At 49.7% G+C, this 19,359-nt stretch overlaps 1 protein-coding gene across 2 annotated transcripts in view; it reads left to right on the top strand.

The window, feature by feature from the left end:
- The window catches only part of ASNS (asparagine synthetase (glutamine-hydrolyzing)), a 106,203-nt gene that overhangs the window by 39,615 nt on the left and 47,229 nt on the right, over positions 1 to 19,359 (top strand). For both annotated transcript variants that reach the window (XM_068235066.1, XM_068235064.1), the window contains exon 4: positions 18,976 to 19,161. In XM_068235066.1, the coding sequence (XP_068091167.1) occupies positions 18,976 to 19,161 (186 nt within the window). The remainder of the gene's footprint in view (positions 1 to 18,975; positions 19,162 to 19,359) is intronic.

The raw sequence follows: 19,359 nt of genomic DNA, 5'->3' as shown, positions 1-19,359 counted from the left end.
CAAAGCTAAACCCACAGACAAATGGCGGAGATATGACGTGGTTCGGGTATTTATTTACCCGAACCACGTGACAGTTCGGCCAATCAGAGCGCGTTCGGGTCCGAACCACGTGACCCGTTCGGCCAATCACAGCGCTAGCCGAACGTTCGGGGAACGTTCGGCCATGCGCTCTTAGTTCGGCCATATGGCCGAACGGTTTGGCCGAGCACCGTCAGGTGTTCGGCCGAACTCGAACATCACCCGAACAGGGTGATGTTCTGCAGAACCCGAACAGTGGCGAACACTGTTCGCCCAACACTAGGCCCAACGTCCTATTCACGGGTCATTTTGAGGCATTTGTTTTCTAGACTACTCCTCGCGGTTTAGGGCCCCTAAAATGCCAGGGCAGTATAGGAACCCCACAAGTGACCCCATTTTAGAAAGAAGACACCCCAAGGTATTCCGTTAGGTGTATGGCGAGTTCATAGAAGATTTTATTTTTTGTCACAAGTTAGTGAAAAATGACACTTTGTGAAAAAAACCCAATAAAAATCAATTTCCGCTAACTTTTGACAAAAAATAAAATCTTCTATGAACTCGTCATACACCTAACAGAATACCTTGGGGTGTCTTTTTTTCTAAAATGGTGTCACTTGTGGGGTTCCTATACCGCCCTGGCATTTTACGGGCCCAAAACCGTGAGTAGTCTGGAAACCAAATGTCTCAAAATGACTGTTCAGGGGTATAAGCATCTGCAAATTTTGATGACAGGTGGTCTATGAGGGGCAGTGGTGCTCAGCAGAGCTCGAATATTCGAGTAGCTCGAATATTCGAGCTCTTTTTCAGCTATTCGAGCTCGGTATTCGAGCTCCGAATAGCTGGAGCTATTCGAATGGGCTATCCGAGTACACTCGAATAGCCCATTCACTATTCGAGCTATTCGAGCAACTCGGCGCTATTCGAGCTCGGTACCGAGCTCGAATAGCGTCATAGCCCAGATTGATGTCCTTAGAGCCAATCAGAGGGCTCCCAGGCCCTCTGACGGCAGCCAATCACAGAGGGGGACCCTGGCCAGCCCCTACCCTATAAATAGCGGCCGCCATGTTACGTTTCTCCATGCTTGCCTGAGACTTGTACAGAGAGAGAGTTGCTCCTTTGTGCTTTGGCTTAGCAAGTGCTCTATTGTGATCATTTACCTAGCGTTTTTGCTCACCTACACCTGCCATATACACCTATATTGTTGTTAGTTAGATAGACATTGTATTTTAGTTAGTAGCTTGTGTGTTACATTAGAGACAGGCAGCTGCTGCAAGCTTACAGGTTTAGGCCTCAGGGGGGCCTTGCCTCTGTGGGCAGCTGTCCTCTGTTTATTTCTCTCATCTATACCAGTATTTCTGCTGTCCTTTACTAATAGTATTGTAGTTATACTGTACTAGGAGTAGGACACTCACTGACTGTCACTGTTTATAGGCTACTAGCTAGCTCCTGCGTGTGTGCACTCACTCACTGTCTGTGTGTACACACACTCTATTTCCTTCTGATTACTGATAGATTATTGTTAGTTAGTTGTACTTACTGTTACTACTTACTCTTACTGTACTAGGAGTCTAGGACACTCAGTCAGACAGTCACTGTGTTCATAGGCTACTAGCTCCTGCGTGCGGTCACTCACTGTCTGAGTGTACACACACCACCCACACTCCATTTCCTTCTGATCGCTGATTGATTATTGTAATTAGTTAGTTGTACTTACTGTTACTACTTACTCTTACTGTACTAGGAGTCTAGGACACTCAGTCACTGTGTTCATAGGCTACTAGCTCCTGCGTGCGGTCACTCACTGTCTGAGTGTACACACACCACCCACACTCCATTTCCTTCTGATCGCTGATTGATTATTGTAATTAGTTAGTTCTACTTACTGTTACTACTTACTCTTACTGTACTAGGAGTCTAGGACACTCAGTCACTGTGTTCATAGGCTACTAGCTCCTGCGTGCGGTCACTCACTGTCTGAGTGTACACACACCACCCACACTCCATTTCCTTCTGATCGCTGATTGATTATTGTAATTAGTTAGTTCTACTTACTGTTACTACTTACTCTTACTGTACTAGGAGTCTAGGACACTCAGTCACTGTGTTCATAGGCTACTAGCTCCTGCGTGCGGTCACTCACTGTCTGAGTGTACACACACCACCCACACTCCATTTCCTTCTGATCGCTGATTGATTATTGTAATTAGTTAGTTCTACTTACTGTTACTACTTACTCTTACTGTACTAGGAGTCTAGGACACTCAGTCACTGTGTTCATAGGCTACTAGCTCCTGCGTGCGGTCACTCACTGTCTGAGTGTACACACACCACCCACACTCCATTTCCTTCTGATCGCTGATTGATTATTGTAATTAGTTAGTTCTACTTACTGTTACTACTTACTCTTACTGTACTAGGAGTCTAGGACACTCAGTCACTGTGTTCATAGGCTACTAGCTCCTGCGTGCGGTCACTCACTGTCTGAGTGTACACACACCACCCACACTCCATTTCCTTCTGATCGCTGATTGATTATTGTAATTAGTTAGTTCTACTTACTGTTACTACTTACTCTTACTGTACTAGGAGTCTAGGACACTCAGTCACTGTGTTCATAGGCTACTAGCTCCTGCGTGCGGTCACTCACTGTCTGAGTGTACACACACCACCCACACTCCATTTCCTTCTGATCGCTGATTGATTATTGTAATTAGTTAGTTCTACTTACTGTTACTACTTACTCTTACTGTACTAGGAGTCTAGGACACTCAGTCACTGTGTTCATAGGCTACTAGCTCCTGCGTGCGTGCACTCACTGTCTGAGTGTACACACACTAAATTTACTTGTGATTACTACTGATTATTGTAACTGCTAGTTGTACTTCCTGACTGTTACTACTTACTTACTGTACTAGGGGACACTCACTCAGTCACCTCACCAACCAACCCACTCCATTAAAGTACCCCACTTTTCACCCGCCCTTTTACAAAACTTTTGTCTATACGCCCAAAACATTTAAGATGTCTGGAAGTGGCAGCCAGCGCGGTTTGGGCAAGGGGAAGGGCAGCAAGGGAATCAGGAGGAGAGGGAGCAGCATTGTGGCAAGCCGCGGCCGCGGGCGCGCCACCATGCACAGTTCCGCAGCAGCAGCAGCAGCGTCAGTGGCTAACATTCCTCCCATAGCCACTGGCCGTGGACGCCTTGGGCGCCGCCCAGCAGGAGCATCTGCAACTCACGCTGCAGAGACACAGCAGCAGCAGCGTGTAGCACCTGCTCCCATTTTCCTCCAGCCGGGTCGGAAACGTCCCATTGAGGAAAAGGATGCAGACACTGTGGTGCAACTCATGACGGAGGATGAGCAGCCCGCCATCAGCTCTGCATCCGAGGCCTCCACCCTCACCACCACCACCACCACCACCCCTGTTCGCAGCAGCCGCCCAGCAGGGTCTGGGGAGGAGGCCAGTTCACCGTCAGTCGCCGACCTCTCATTCAGCACTCTTTTGACCCCAGGCATGATGAGTCAATTGTCTGCTGTTGTTGGCGATTTTGAGGAGGAGATGCTGATGGGCACTTTGGGGGATGAGGGATTGGACAGCAAGACTGTGGCGACAGTCAAGCAGCCCATCCATGCATCAGGAGAGGAGTTTGGGGGGTCATCATCCCAGCAGGACATGTTTGAGGAGGGGGAGGATGATGTTGATGACCCGGTGACAGACAGAGACTGGGTGCCACCACCTCCAGGGGATGTCGTCCTCAGCAGCTCGGAGGAGGAGGAGGATGCGCTTGTGGGCCTTGCAAGGAGGCGCATCATTGCAAGCATTGGCAGCGACCCACAGCCTGCTGGTGTCTCAGGCTCAGCAGCAGCAGCAGCAGCATCAGCCAGTACCACCACCAGCCGCACCCAAGCCCCCCCCCCAACCACCACAGGGAGACAGGCAGCAGCGCTTCCATGCCGTAGGGGGATGTTTCTGTCACCAATCTGGCGCTTTTTCACCATGCCCACTGTGTACAGCAAGTACGCCACTTGCAACCACTGTCAGCGGAAGTTGAGCAGAGGTGCAGACCCCTTAAAGTTCAGCACCAGCTCGCTGATCAACCACCTTGCGGCTAAACATTTCCACCAGCATGAGGAGTTCCAGAGGCTGAAGGCATCTGGTGCTGGCAGTGGCACCACACCCATCACTGCACAGCCTTCAGCAGCAGCAACAGCAGCCACCCGCCCTCCTGCTCCTCCAGCAGCACCAGCAGGAGTGCGGAAACGCACTGCTCCTCCCCCCTCTGCAACTCCTGCCGCCGACACTGAGGCCTGTTCTGGCAGCCAGTCCTCAGTGGCCTCCTCCGCTGTGTCTGGTGATTCCCGTGTCAGCAAAAGGCCACGCCAGAGCCTTTTGAGCGAGTCCTTCCAGGGGGTGGTTAGGGCTCTGCCTCCCAGCAGCCGTCGCGTGCGGCAGCTGAACGGCTTGCTGGCACGGGCCATGTGCTCCCAACTCCTGCCGTACACGCTCGTGCAGGAGGGGAGCGACATGCGGGCGCTGCTTGCTTGTGCAGCCCCAGACTGGCAGCTCCCCAGCAGACACTTTTTCTCCCGCAAGGCCATTCCAGCACTGCACCGCTTTGTGATGGCCAATGTGGAGCGAGGGCTGGAGCACGCGGTTGGTGAAAGGGTCCACGTCACCATGGACTCCTGGAGCAGCCGCTTCGGGACAGGCCGCTACCTGTCCTTCACTGTCCACTGGGTCAGCTTGGTGGAAGGGGGTGAGGATGGGAGAGCAGCAGCGGGCACAGCAGCAGCAGCAGCAGCAACACAGTGGGTGGTGCCACCCCGCAGGGTCAGGGGAACTGCAGCGGGTTCCTCCGATCCTCTGCCATCCTCCGCCACACCTGGCCAAACCCCCCGCCTCAGCAGCAGCGTGAAGGCCCGCCACTGCCAAGCGCTGCTGCACTTGGTCAGCCTTGGCAAGACCAAGCTGACGGCAGCCCACGTGTTGGCCAAACTCCAGGAGCAGGAGAGGATTTGGCTGACCCCCAGAGGCCTCAGAGTCGGAGAGGTGGTGTCCGACAATGGGGCCAATCTGGTTGCTGCCATAGACAGGGGAAACCTGACCCACATCCCCTGTCTTGCCCACGTGCTGAACCTGGTGGTGCAGAAGTTCCTGCGCACCTACCAGGGGATGGGCGAACTGCTGGAAACGGCAAGGAATGTTGTGCGTCACTTCCGGCGCTCGGCTGCAGCCTGTGCGAGCCTGGAAGACGTGCAAAAGGAGCTGGATCTGCCACGCCATCGGCTGATCATTGACGTTCCGACTCGCTGGAACTCCACCCTGGCGATGTTGGAGCGTATGGTTGAACAGAGGCACGCTGTCAACCAGTACCTTGCCCTGGCCACTGTTTCCGCAGCTCGGAGAAGGGACAAGACCAGCAACATCCCGTCCATCGTCCCCGATGATGACTGGAGGCACATGCAGCAGGTGTGCTTTGTGCTGGCTCCCTTCCTGCAGGCCACAAACATGGTGAGCAGGGACCATGCTATGGTCTGCGAGTGGGTGCCCCTGGTTTCTCCGCTGAACAGGGCCCTCGATGGTTTGCTGGAACAGGGAGCGGCAGCCTTGGACCAGCAGGAGCGGCAACCAGCTGCGCAGTCCACCTCTGAGGGGGAGGAGGAGGAGGACTTGGTGGAGGTCCCTGACCTGGCTGCTGATGAGGGGGATCAGCACAGCGCAGCTGAGTTGGTGCGGGGGTGGAGAGAGGATGAGGCGGCAGAGGAGGAGGATGAGGACAGCACTGACGTCGATGTGCCAGCAGACGTGGCCCGCCTCTTCCCAATGGCAGCGCACATGCTGGCGTGCCTGCGCAGGGACCCCAGGGTGATCCAGATGAAGCAGAGGGAGGACATCTGGATCAGCATGATGTTGGACCCACGCCTCAAGGGGAAGTTGAGCCAGTTCCTGCCGCCTGCAGGAGGAGACCCAGCGCAACAAATAAGGAGCTTGCAGCAGGCCCTTGTTGAGCGCTTGGAGGAAGCCTTCCCCCAGCCTTCCACCCCCACTGTCCAGCAGCCAGCACAGAGGCAGCAGCAGGTGCCTGCATCCAGCAGCAGCAAGCGCCCCACAGACCTGCTGTCTCTCAGCCACGAGCTCTACAGGACTGTAGAGGCTCCGGCAGCAGTGACTAGAGAGGAGATGCATGCAGCAGCATCCTCCTCCGGTCACAGCCAGCGCCTGACCCGCATGGTGGCTGACTACATGGGGTCGTACAGCGGGCTTGACAGCGATGCCCCTGTTGATCCCATGGAGTATTGGGTCAAGCGCATGGAGATCTGGAGCGAGCTAGCGCAGTACGCCCTGGAAGTGCTGTCCTGCCCCCCTTCCAGCGTGCTGTCCGAGCGCTGCTTCAGTGCAGCTGGTGGCGTGGTCACCGAGAAACGCTCACGTCTGTCTCACAAGTCTGTGGACAGACTGACGTTTCTCAAGATGAACCAGGCGTGGGTGGAAGGCGAGTTCCTGGCCCCTGTTGTCGGCGAGAGGGGGACATGAACTGGCTGCCGGAACCATCGTTAATGTGCCTTACCACCCTTTACCACCTCCTGGCTCCTGCTCACTAAGCCAGCCTGGTTCACTTTGACTATTACGTCGCCTGCAGCCACACATTTTACACCTACAGTGGGCTGCTGTGTACTGCCCTTCTGCTGTCTGTCTGTGTTTCCCACTGCCAGGGTACACAGAATGACCTTCTTCTGCTGCCACTCTGCCACCAGCTATTACGTCAAACAATAGCTATATTGGTTGCAAAACCGAAACCAAACAAACCATTAAAAAAAAAAAAGGTTTAATTTTTCTGAGGTGCCCGGGTTGAAAACTGTGTTGTTCCAGTTGTGTATTGGACACAATGTGGGCTGCACGACCGCTGTCTGGGACCTCCTGTTGTGTTTATTTACGGCCCTGGTATCACCGCTAGGTACCAGGGCTATTATGTCACGCTGCCTACCTGCTGCCACACTCACACTGCTCCTCCATACCTCCTCCTGCTGCTGCTGCTGCTGTCTGTCTGTGTTTCCCACTGCCAGGGTACACAGATGATTTACCTTCTGCTGCCACTCTGCCACCAGCTATTACGTCAAACAATAGCTGCTCGCCTACTCCTCCATTCCTCCTCCTGCTGCTGCTGTCTGTCTGTGTTTCCCACTGCCAGGGTACACAGAATTACCTTCTTCTGCTGCCACTCTGCCACCAGCTATTACGTCCAAAAATAGCTAAATTGGTTGTAAAACCAAAAACCAAAAAACCATTAAAAAAAAAAAAGGTTTAATTTTTCTGAGGTGCCCGGGTTGAAAACTGTGTTGTCCCAGTTGTGTATTGGACACAATGTGGGCTGCACGACCGCTGTCTGGGACCTCCTGTTGTGTTTATTTACGGCCCTGGTATCACCGCTAGGTACCAGGGCTATTATGTCACGCTGCCTACCTGCTGCCACACTCACACTACTCCTCCATTCCTCCTGCTGCTGCTGTCTGTCTGTGTTTCCCACTGCCAGGGTACACAGAATTACCTTCTGCTGCCACACTGCCACCAGCTATTACGTCAAACAATAGCTGCTCACATAATTACTCTCCTCCATTCCTCCTCCTGCTGCTGCTGCTGTCTGTCTGTGTTTCCCACCGCCAGGGTACACAGATTTACCTTCTGCTGCCACTCTGCCACCAGCTATTACGTCAAAAAATAGCTATATATCTGTGTAATTGGTTGTAAAACCAAAACTACAAAACCATTACAAAAAAAGGTTTAATTTTTCTGAGGTGCCCGGGTTGAAAACTGTGTTGTCCCAGTTGTGTATTGGACACAATGTGGGCTGCACGACCGCTGTCTGGGACCTCCTGTTGTGTTTATTTACGGCCCTGGTATCACCGCTAGGTACCAGGGCTATTATGTCACGCTGCCTACCTGCTGCCACACTCACACTGCTCCTCCATACCTCCTCCTGCTGCTGCTGCTGCTGTCTGTCTGTGTTTCCCACTGCCAGGGTACACAGATGATTTACCTTCTGCTGCCACTCTGCCACCAGCTATTACGTCAAACAATAGCTGCTCGCCTACTCCTCCATTCCTCCTCCTGCTGCTGCTGTCTGTCTGTGTTTCCCACTGCCAGGGTACACAAAATTACCTTCTTCTGCTGCCACTCTGCCACCAGCTATTACGTCCAAAAATAGCTAAATTGGTTGTAAAACCAAAAACCAAAAAAACATTAAAAAAAAAAAAAGGTTTAATTTTTCTGAGGTGCCCGGGTTGAAAACTGTGTTGTCCCAGTTGTGTATTGGACACAATGTGGGCTGCACGACCGCTGTCTGGGACCTCCTGTTGTGTTTATTTACGGCCCTGGTATCACCGCTAGGTACCAGGGCTATTATGTCACGCTGCCTACCTGCTGCCACACTCACACTACTCCTCCATTCCTCCTGCTGCTGCTGTCTGTCTGTGTTTCCCACTGCCAGGGTACACAGAATTACCTTCTGCTGCCACACTGCCACCAGCTATTACGTCAAACAATAGCTGCTCACATAATTACTCTCCTCCATTCCTCCTCCTGCTGCTGCTGCTGTCTGTCTGTGTTTCCCACCGCCAGGGTACACAGATTTACCTTCTGCTGCCACTCTGCCACCAGCTATTACGTCAAAAAATAGCTATATATCTGTGTAATTGGTTGTAAAACCAAAACTACAAAACCATTACAAAAAAAGGTTTAATTTTTCTGAGGTGCCCGGGTTGAAAACTGTGTTGTCCCAGTTGTGTATTGGACACAATGTGGGCTGCACGACCGCTGTCTGGGACCTCCTGTTGTGTTTATTTACAGCCATGGTATCACCGCTAGGTACCAGGGCTATTATGTCACGCTGCCTGCCTCATTGACTGCATGCTGCCACACACTCATCCTCCTCCTCCTGCTGCTAAATTTACCTCCTGCTGTCTGTGTGTTTCCACTGCCAGGGAGCACATACAATGGCGCTTCCAACATGCGTGCGCCACCAGCTATTTGTTGTTACGCTCAAAAATAGCTGCATTTCTTTAAAAAAAAAAAAATGAAAAGAGAAATAAGTGACGAAGAAGACGATATAGAAGAAGATGAAGAAGAAGAAGAAGATGAAGAAGATGAAGAAGAAGATGAAGAAGATGAAGAAGAAGATGAAGAAGATGAAGAAGAAGATGAAGAAGAAGATGAAGAAGATGAAGAAGAAGATGAAGAAGAAGAAGAAGAAGAAGAAGAAGAAGATGAAGAAGATGAAGATGAAGAAGATGAAGAAGAAGATGAAGAAGATGAAGATGAAGAAGAAGATGAAGAAGATGAAGATGAAGATGAAGATGAAGAAGATGAAGAAGAAGATGAAGAAGATGAAGAAGAAGATGAAGAAGAAGAAGAAGAAGAAGAAGAAGAAGAAGAAGAAGATGAAGAAGAAGATGAAGAAGATGAAGATGAAGATGAAGATGAAGAAGATGAAGATGAAGAAGATGAAGAAGAAGATGAAGAAGATGAAGAAGAAGATGAAGAAGAAGAAGAAGAAGAAGAAGAAGAAGAAGATGAAGAAGATGAAGATGAAGAAGATGAAGAAGAAGATGAAGAAGATGAATATGAAGAAGATGAAGAAGATGAAGAAGAAGATGAAGAAGATGAAGATGAAGAAGATGAAGAAGATGAAGATGAAGAAGATGAAGAAGAAGATGAAGAAGATGAAGAAGAAGATGAAGAAGAAGAAGAAGAAGAAGAAGAAGAAGATGAAGAAGATGAAGATGAAGAAGATGAAGAAGAAGATGAAGAAGATGAAGATGAAGAAGATGAAGAAGATGAAGAAGAAGATGAAGAAGATGAAGATGAAGAAGATGAAGAAGAAGATGAAGAAGATGAAGAAGAAGATGAAGAAGAAGAAGAAGAAGAAGATGAAGAAGATGAAGATGAAGAAGATGAAGAAGAAGATGAAGAAGATGAAGAAGAAGATGAAGAAGATGAAGATGAAGAAGATGAAGAAGATGAAGATGAAGAAGATGAAGATGAAGAAGATGAAGAAGAAGAAGAAGAAGATGAAGAAGAAGAAGAAGATATAGAAGAAGAAGAAGAAGATATAGAAGATAAAGAAGAAGAAGAAGAAGAAGTATATACAGTACTGAACAAAATTCTGGACACAACTTCTCTTTTCACCTTTTTTTTTTTTTAAAGGAACATCCCCACATAATCACTTGCTGTTGTCACTTGGAAAAAAATATGTTTCTTGCATCATTAACCCTCAAAACAAGTGTTGGGAAGCTATTTAAGGCCAATTCGAATAGTCAGCTCGAATAGTTAGCTCGAATACCGACTCAAATAGTGAGCTCGAAGTCCGAGGTCGAATCGAATAGTAAAAATTATTCGACTCGAATATTCGACTGACCTCGAATAATTTACTATTCGAATTCGACCAAACTCGAATTTTAAAAAGGGGTATTTGAGCATCACTAATGAGGGGGCGAATTTTGTGGAACCGGTCATAAGCAGGGTGGCCTTTTAGATGACAGGTTGTATTGGGCCTGATCTGATGGATAGGAGTGCTAGGGGGGTGACAGGAGGTGATTGATGGGTGTCTCAGGGGGTGGTTAGAGGGGAAAATAGATGCAATCAATGCACTGGGGAGGTGATCGGAAGGGGGTCTGAGGGGAATCTGAGGGTTTGGCCGAGTGATCAGGAGCCCACACGGGGCAAATTAGGGCCTGATCTGATGGGTAGGTGTGCTAGGGGGTGACAGGAGGTGATTGATGGGTGTCTCAAGGTGTGATTAGAGGGGGGAATAGATGCAAGCAATGCACTGGCGAGGTGATCAGGGCTGGGGTCTGAGGGCATTCTGAGGGTGTGGGCGGGTGATTGAGTGCCCTAGGGGCAGATAGGGGTCTAATCTGATAGGTAGCAGTGACAGGGGGTGATTGATGGGTAATTAGTGGGTGTTTAGGGTAGAGAACAGATGTGAACACTGCACTTGGGAGGTGATCGGACGTCGGATCTGCGGGCGATCTATTGGTGTGGGTGGGTGATCAGATTGCCCGCAAGGGGCAGGTTAGGGGCTGATTGATGGGTGGCAGTGACAGCGGGTGATTGATGGGTGGCAGTGACAGGGGGTGATTGATGGGTGATTGACAGGTGATTGACAGGTGATCAGTGGGTTATTACAGGGAAGGACAGATGTAAATAATGCCCTGGCGAATTGATAAGGGGGGGTCTGAGGGCAATCTGAGCGTGTAGGCGGGTGATTGGGTGCCCGCAAGGGGCAGATTAGGGTCTGATCTGATGGGTAACAGTGACAGGTGGTGATAGGGGGTGATTGATGGGTAATTAGTGGGTGTTTAGAGGAGAGAATAGATGGAAACACTGCGCTTGGGTGGTGATCTGATGTCGGATCTGCGGGCGATCTATTGGTGTGGGTGGGTGATCAGTTTGCCCGCAAGGGGCAGGTTAGGGGCTGATTGATGGGTGGCAGTGACAGGGGTGATTGATGGGTGGCAGTGACAGGGGGTGATTGACAGGTGATTGACAGGTGATCAGTGGGTTATTACAGGGAAGGACAGATGTAAATAATGCCCTGGCGAATTGATAAGGGGGGGTCTGAGGGCAATCTGAGCGTGTAGGCGGGTGATTGGGTGCCCGCAAGGGGCAGATTAGGGTCTGATCTGATGGGTAACAGTGACAGGTGGTGATAGGGGGTGATTGATGGGTAATTAGTGGGTGTTTAGAGGAGAGAATAGATGGAAACACTGCGCTTGGGTGGTGATCTGATGTCGGATCTGCGGGCGATCTATTGGTGTGGGTGGGTGATCAGTTTGCCTGCAAGGGCGGGTTAGGGGCTGATTGTTGGGTGGTAGTGACAGGGGGTGATTGATGGGTGATAGGTGATTGGCAGGTGATTGACAGGTGATCAGTGGGTTATTACAGGGAAGGACAGATGTAATTAATGCACTGGTGAATTGATAAGGTGGGGGGGGGGGGGGTCTGAGGGCAATCTGAGCGTGTGGGCGGGTGATTGGGTGCCCGCAAGGGGCAGCTTAGGGTCTGATCTGATAGGTAACAGTGACAGGTGGTGATAGGGGGTGATTGATGGGTGATTGATGGGTAATTAGTGGGTGTTTAGAGAAGATAACAGATGTAAACAATACATTTGGGAGGTAATCTGACGGCGGGTTTGCGGGCGATCTAATGGTGTGGGTGGGTGATCAGATTGCCCGCAAGGGGCAGGTTAGGGGCTGATTGATGGGTGGCAGTGACAGGGGGTGACAGGGGGTGATTGATGGGTGATAGGTGATTGGCAGGTGATTGACAGGTGATCAGTGGGTTATTACAGGGAAGAACAGATGTAATTAATGCACTGGCGAATTGATAAGGGGGGGTCAGAGGGCAATCTGAGCGTGTTGGCGGGTGATTGGGTGCCCGCAAGGGGCAGATTAGGGTCTGATCTGATAGGTAAAAGTGACAGGTGGTGATAGGGGGTGATTGATGGGTGATTGATGGGTAATTAGTGGGTGTTTAGAGGAGAGAATAGATGTAAACAATGGATTTGGGAGGTGATCTGATGTCGGATCTGCGGGCGATCTAATGGTGTGGGTGGGTGATCAGATTGCCCGCAAGGGGCAGGTTAGGGGCTGATTGTTGGGTGGCAGTGACAGGGGGTGATTGATGGGTGATTGATGGGTGATTGACGGGTGATTGACGGGTGATTGACAGGTTATCAGGGAAGATAGATGCATACAGTACACAGGGGGGGGGGGGTCTGGGGGGGGGGTCTGGGGAGAATCTGAGGGGTGGGGGGGTGATCAGGAGGGGGCAGGGGGCAGGGGGGGGGATAAAAAAAAAATAGCGTTGACAGATAGTGACAGGGAGTGATTGATGGGTTATTAGGGGGGTGATTGGGTGCAAACAGGGGTCTGGGGGGTGGGCAGGGGGGGGTCTGAGGGGTGCTGTGGGCGATCAGTGGGCGGGGGGGGGCAGATCAGTGTGTTTGGGTGCAGACTAGGGTGGCTGCAGTCTGCCCTGGTGGTCCCTCGGACACTGGGATCACCAGGGCAGGAGGCAGCCTGTATAATACACTTTGTATACATTACAAAGTGTATTATACACTTTGTAGCGGCGATCGCGGGGTTAACATCCCGCCGGCGCTTCCGTATGGCCGGCGGGATGTTACGGCGGGTGGGCGGAGCCAGTTGCCGGGGGAAGCGCGCGTCATCAATGACGCGATCGCTCCCCCGGCATGCCTAAAGGACGCGCCGCCTGAAGGCGTATTGCGGTCCTTTAGGCGTCCACTTTGCCGCCGCCCATGGGCTGTGGGCGGTCGGCAAGTGGTTAAGGTGCCCCACTTACAGGAATAATCCCGTAAGCAACTCAGTACAGACACTTCCCTGACCTGCACTGCTACGTGTGTCCCTGCCCCTAGCTGGGACACTTTTCCTATCCGTGCTCCTGCTAATCATACAGTAATAGCTTGTTGTACGTATCCTGGCATTCCTTTCCACGGACTCAGGGAAAACCTCTGGGGAAATACTTTGAGACCCGAGACACACAGTACCATGTCTCTGTATTTCTACCCGACGGAAACCCGGATTGGTCAACTCCCTTTCAGCTGCTCTGCCCGGAGCCGCGAGCACAGCCTGACGTGACGTGGATCCCCCAGCCCCTCCTCCCCCCCTGCCATGACGTGTGGGGGCCATGACTCTCGGGGGCGGGCTCTCTCCACTGCCGCCATTTTGAGTCCTGGAATGCCAGCTAAGATGGCTGCTCCCATAGCAGCCTCTCGTTCCTATATCTTAGGAGAGAAAACAAAATACAAACAGAACAAACATTTTATGCATAATTACAAAGCATCTATCCACAATGCAGAGTAAAAAAAAAATCATACATTCCTGGATGTCCGTAAAAACCTAAGGAGAAATCCTTGGGACGTGGAAAACTCCCTCTCTCCACAAATCACCTGCAGCTTATCTCAGCCACAACTCAGAACTACTACAGCACGCCGCATAACTCTAAACCACATTAACGGCTAGTACTGCTGAGCCGAACAACAGACGAGCTGGCTGAACAACATAACAGATGCGGATATGTACAAGCATGTTAGCAACTCTGACTGGAAACGCACGGAGGAAAGACAAACAAAAACCTCACCCATTATCTCAGCTGTCACTATGCGAACTTACACAGCTACCCAGAGACAAGGGCTGTCCACCCAGCTCCCCGAAAAAAAAGAAAAAAGAAAAAAAACAGCTCACCGAGAAAAAACTTACTTCTAAGTTTTGCAACTGTTCTCTCCTTCCCTCTCCTGTCTACTCGGCTACCTCTCTCCCCTGTCCACCACTAACACTGTTGGTTTCCCTCTGCCGCGGGGGACCCCCCCCCCCCTTTATCTATCATCCTGCCCAGTCTCTGGACAGGGAGAGAAAAACAAAACAAAACCCAGAGAGAGAGAAAACAAAACATCTGCCACACAGGAACATCGAATCCTAAGAAACAATCAAAGCGCATAAACTCTGAAAACACATTCTGTATTTACAAGATGCGAAACCCGCAGCCTCCACGCTGCAATTAACACAAAACACAGAACACATTATCCTCCTCTCATACAATAAAGATAATGCAACATAACAACGTAAAACATACTTGCCTGAGCAGAGGACTTCGTAAGCCTGCGAATTCGACCAGCTTATGGCAACTTTTTCCCGACACTGAGTGGATCTCTGGAACTCCTGAGCGTCATCTCTGTGTACCCACGCTGGCTCAGCGGATCGATATCCAGCGGCAGCTGCCAGCCGGCCTCGGAGCGTTCCAGTCACCTGCGATCCGGTTTAGGCTATGACTGATGTGCACTTACAGTCAAAGTTTAACATCCACAAGTGTCGCCCCTAGTTCCCTCGAATTGCAGCCCGTGTGTGCTCGGCTCCCACACACTCACACCAGCTTATCAGTATCAGCTTGATAAGCTTTACAGTCCGTGTCCGTCTATTCCGCTTGTTTTGCTGTGGAATATCTTGAAACCACTTTCTTCGGCCCCAGCCCCGTCTGCCTGTATTGCTAGGCAGGGAAGGATTTCAGCACCACTGTTATAAACTGTTCTAATCACCTTGCTTCGACACCATCGTCTCACAGACTGTGAGATCACTTGACTCTCCACACCGCAAACAGGATATAGACTTTCTCAGGCTTCTTCAATGTTTACGTTATTTATTCAAGTCACAAAAAGACAGATAGATACAGTCATCATATCCTAGCTATGCCAATCTTCATGTTGCGTTACAAGCTCGTGATGAGACTCCCTGCTGAAGTCTATCAGATACCTTCTTCTTAACTACGTTACACTAAACTACCTATGTACAGCATACATTATATCAGATTACAGAAAGGAAGAACATGCTTAGAAGTCATCCCAGTCAGCCTTGCTAGCTAGTGCAGAAGGAAGAAGCAGAAGCAGAAGTGACCTCTCATAGCTCCCTCAGCCTTTAATACTGACTAGGAAAGAGTTAAATATGACATCATCTTCGCCACCCCCTAGACCAGATTATTGGTGGACCCACTCGCGGTGTCATCATACACACCTACTTGATTAATAATCAATGAGGCATTTGGCCTATATGCAGGACCGTGGATGTTTAGTAAACATGGCCAATGTTTTCTGTTCCTGTGGTTGAGGTCAGAGTAGTCCGATGGCCTTCTTTTAGGAACATGTTCTCAGTATCTGCGTGTATCCTCTGCTACACGCAGACCCTGAGATGCCTCTGCCTGCATCACAAAACCTCTATTTATTTTAAAGGCATACACTGCGGACAAGCCTTTTACATAAAACTCAGGCCAAGTAACTGAGGCCTACTTAAATTATAACAGTGATATATAGCAGAATGCAGTATAGAGGCCCTGTAGTGGCATATAGCAGAATGCAGTAAAGAGGCCCTGTAGTGACTTATAGTAGAATGCAGTAAAGAGGCCCTGTAGTGACATATAGCAGAATGCAGTAAAGAGGCCTTGTAGTGACGTATAGCAGAATGAAGTAAAGAGGCCCTGTAGTGACATATAGCAGAATGCAGTAAAGAGGCCCTGTAGTGACTTATAGTAGAATGCAGTTAAGAGGCCCTGTAGTGACATATAGCAGAATGCAGTAAAGAGGCCTTGTAGTGACATATAGCAGAATGCAGTAAAGAGGCCCTGTAGTGACATATAGCAGAATGCAGTAAAGAGGCCTTGTAGTGACATATAGCAGAATGCAGTAAAGAGGTCCTGTAGTGATATATAGCAGAATGCAGTATAGAGGCCCTGTAGTGGCATATAGCAGAATGCAGTAAAGAGGCCCTGTAGTGACTTATAGTAGAATGCAGTATAGAGGCCCTCTAGTGACATATAGAAGAATGCAGTAAAGTGGCCTTGTACTGACATATAGCAGAATGCAGTAAAGAGGCCCTGTAGTGACATATAGCAGAATGCAGTAAAGAGGCCCTGTAGAGACATATAGCAGAATGCAGTAAAGAGGCCCTGTAGTGACATTTAGCAGAATGCAGTAAAGAGGCCCTGTAGTGACACATAGCAGAATGCAGTAAAGAGGCCCTGTAGTGACATATAGCAGAATGCAGTAAAGAGGCCCTGTAGTGACATATAGCAGAATGCAGTAAAGAGGCCCTGTAGTGACATATAGCAGAATGCAGTAAAGAGGACCTATAGTGACATATAGCAGAATGCAGTAAAGAGGGCCTGTAGTGACATATATCAGAATGCAGTAAAGAGGCCCTGTAGTGACATATAGCAGAAGGCAGTAAAGAGGCCCTGTAGTGACAAGTCGTAGAATGCAGTATATTATTCAGGATAAACACTTTTACTTTTTTCTGATTTCATCATCAGTAACCCCGCAGAGAGGGAAGCCTCGGGATCCTATTGAGGCTGGGAACACACTAGGCAGAAACGCTAGGGTTGGGTAAAACGCAGTGTTTATGCATATGATGTTAGTCAATGGGCCACATAAAAAAACGCATGTGTATGCGTTTTGTAATTTGCATTTTTAAAAACGCTGGTTTTGTTGTAAATTTTTCAAAAACACATCAAAAACGCACATAATGAAAGTCAATGGTGATGCAGAGGTTCTGTGTTTTAGTGCGTTTTGCATGCGTTTTTATGTGTTTTTAAAAAAAAAAAATGTTTTATGATGTATTTCCGTTTCCTGTTGACTTGCTGTTGATTTGCATAAAACGCATTTAAAAAACACTTGCAAGATGCATATAAAACGCCTATGTGTTTTGTATATGCTAACCGCAAATGCATTAAAACGCACTAAAACTGCACATGACAGAAAGCGCGACCTTTCACGCACTGACCAGTGTGCACCCAGCCTGAGGCTTCCCTCTCTTGTCCGCAGCCCCCCCCCCCATTGTAGAGCACAGCCCCCCTCCAAATCGGTGCCATGCAGCTTCCCTTTCACGTAAATGGCCGCGCCGAAGTCTCGCGAGCTGGCCCGCTCATGCGCTGTACCACGGAGCCCACAGCTTTGGCTTTCTGCGCATGCAGGGCGGGCTCAGTCGGCTATTGCGCGGCCACACCGGAGGAAGAGGAGCTGTGTGACCCCGATGTGATAAATGACCATGCCTTGTTGCTAATCTTCTGGGGAGCCGCGCTCAGCGATGGAGGACATTAGAATAGAGAGGGACGTCGCAATAGGATCCTGCGGCGTCCCCCCTCTTTAGGTAAAAGCAAGATGTTTTAAATCGGGATGATACCATTTATTGGCTAACTAAAAATGAATAAGAATAAACAAGCTTTCGGCCTTGCAGCCTTCGTCAGGTTTACATCCTGTTAGTTTGCAGGCTGGTGGTACAGACAGCTGTATACATGCAACATCAAAAGTTAAAACAGATATTTCTTTCAAGCATAAATACATGTCATTAAAATGCCTTAATTCAAACAGACCATCTAAATGTCAATCCTAATCCCAGGTCTGTGAGCATGGAGTAAACAAGGATCCTTATCTCAGCTAACAACCTCTAACCCCATTTAGATGGTCTGTTTGAACCTTGCACTCTTTAGGTAAGTATCTGGTTTTGTACCCGAGCTCCGGCTCAGCTAATTAGTCTCATAAAGGTGCCCATACATCAGACTATGTATGGGCAGATCGACCAAGTGACAGATCTCTCCCTGATCCAATCTGATCAGAGACAGATCTGTTGCCTGCCCATGCACCACAGGCTGATTCCCGATTTCTACATGAAATCTTTTGGGAATCAGCCTGGTGACTCCGCCTTGACACCCCCAGGTGTCCCATGCATCATAGTTTACCTGTTGGTGTCTGAGGCGTGCTCCGTCCTCTTACATGCGCCCCATGCGGTTGCCGGGGTATAGGTGGGGCGTGTGTATAAGCATGGAGCTAGCGGCAGTCTCCGATAGGTAAAGTATACTGCACGGGGCACCGGGGACACATTTTACTCCAGGGGTTTTGTCGATTGTTCCGATATCGCGTTCCGTTACCGATGCGCACCTGATCACGAATGTCAGCATCACCGATCGTTACATGCGAATATTTCAGCTTGAAATTTTTATCGGCTTCCATTATGATCAAGGCAGCAGGTGAACACAGCTCCACTCCACCACTTCTACTGCAGTGCTCGACCCAGGTTAGCAATGATTAAGGACAGTTGAGTCCGAAACATGTCAGCCATGATGCCTGTCGAGTTTTAATTGGGATATGTCCTCAATAAAGGTTGCTTTAATCTGATAAGTGCGGACCATTTCCTCTGTATTGCTTCCATTATGATGATGGAATCAGATGGTCGACCGGCTGCCAAGTAGCCTGATGTGCGGCCACCGTAAGGTAGGGTGAGGGTTAGAGAGAAGAGAGGAGTAGAATACACTACTAGGCAGATTTCACAGAGCTTTATATAACATGTTTTGTATCAGTTCCTTATTATCCGTGGCTCAGTAGTTCTTCCTGTATTGTAGGCCTCATTGACTTGAAGCATTCCATGACGTCCCTCCCGGAGGTGGAGCCCTTCCCCCCGGGGCACTGCGAAGTCTTCGACCTGAAGCCAAGCGGGAAAGTCGTGTCTGTCGAGTGCATAAAGTTTCACAATTTCAAAGAGGAGCCTCAACATGCGGCCTACGACACGGTGGGGAAGCTGCAGGCAGGTAAGGTGTCGTCTGGGGAGGGGGGGGGGGGGGGGGGTAGGCGGGTACTGTGTCCTCTGCGGGGGTGGGGCAGGCAGGTACTGCATCCTCGGGGGGGGGGGAGCTGTCTAGTTATTTTAAGGATTGAAGAGTTTAGAGATCTCACCTCTGAAGCGAGTCTACATTCACTTTTTTAACATGCAGCCTAAAGAACTATAA

The sequence above is a fragment of the Hyperolius riggenbachi genome, chromosome 5 (genome assembly GCF_040937935.1).
Source record: "Hyperolius riggenbachi isolate aHypRig1 chromosome 5, aHypRig1.pri, whole genome shotgun sequence".
Taxonomy (NCBI): Eukaryota; Metazoa; Chordata; class Amphibia; order Anura; family Hyperoliidae; genus Hyperolius; species Hyperolius riggenbachi.
This window is presented reverse-complemented; position numbering and strand designations above follow the sequence as displayed.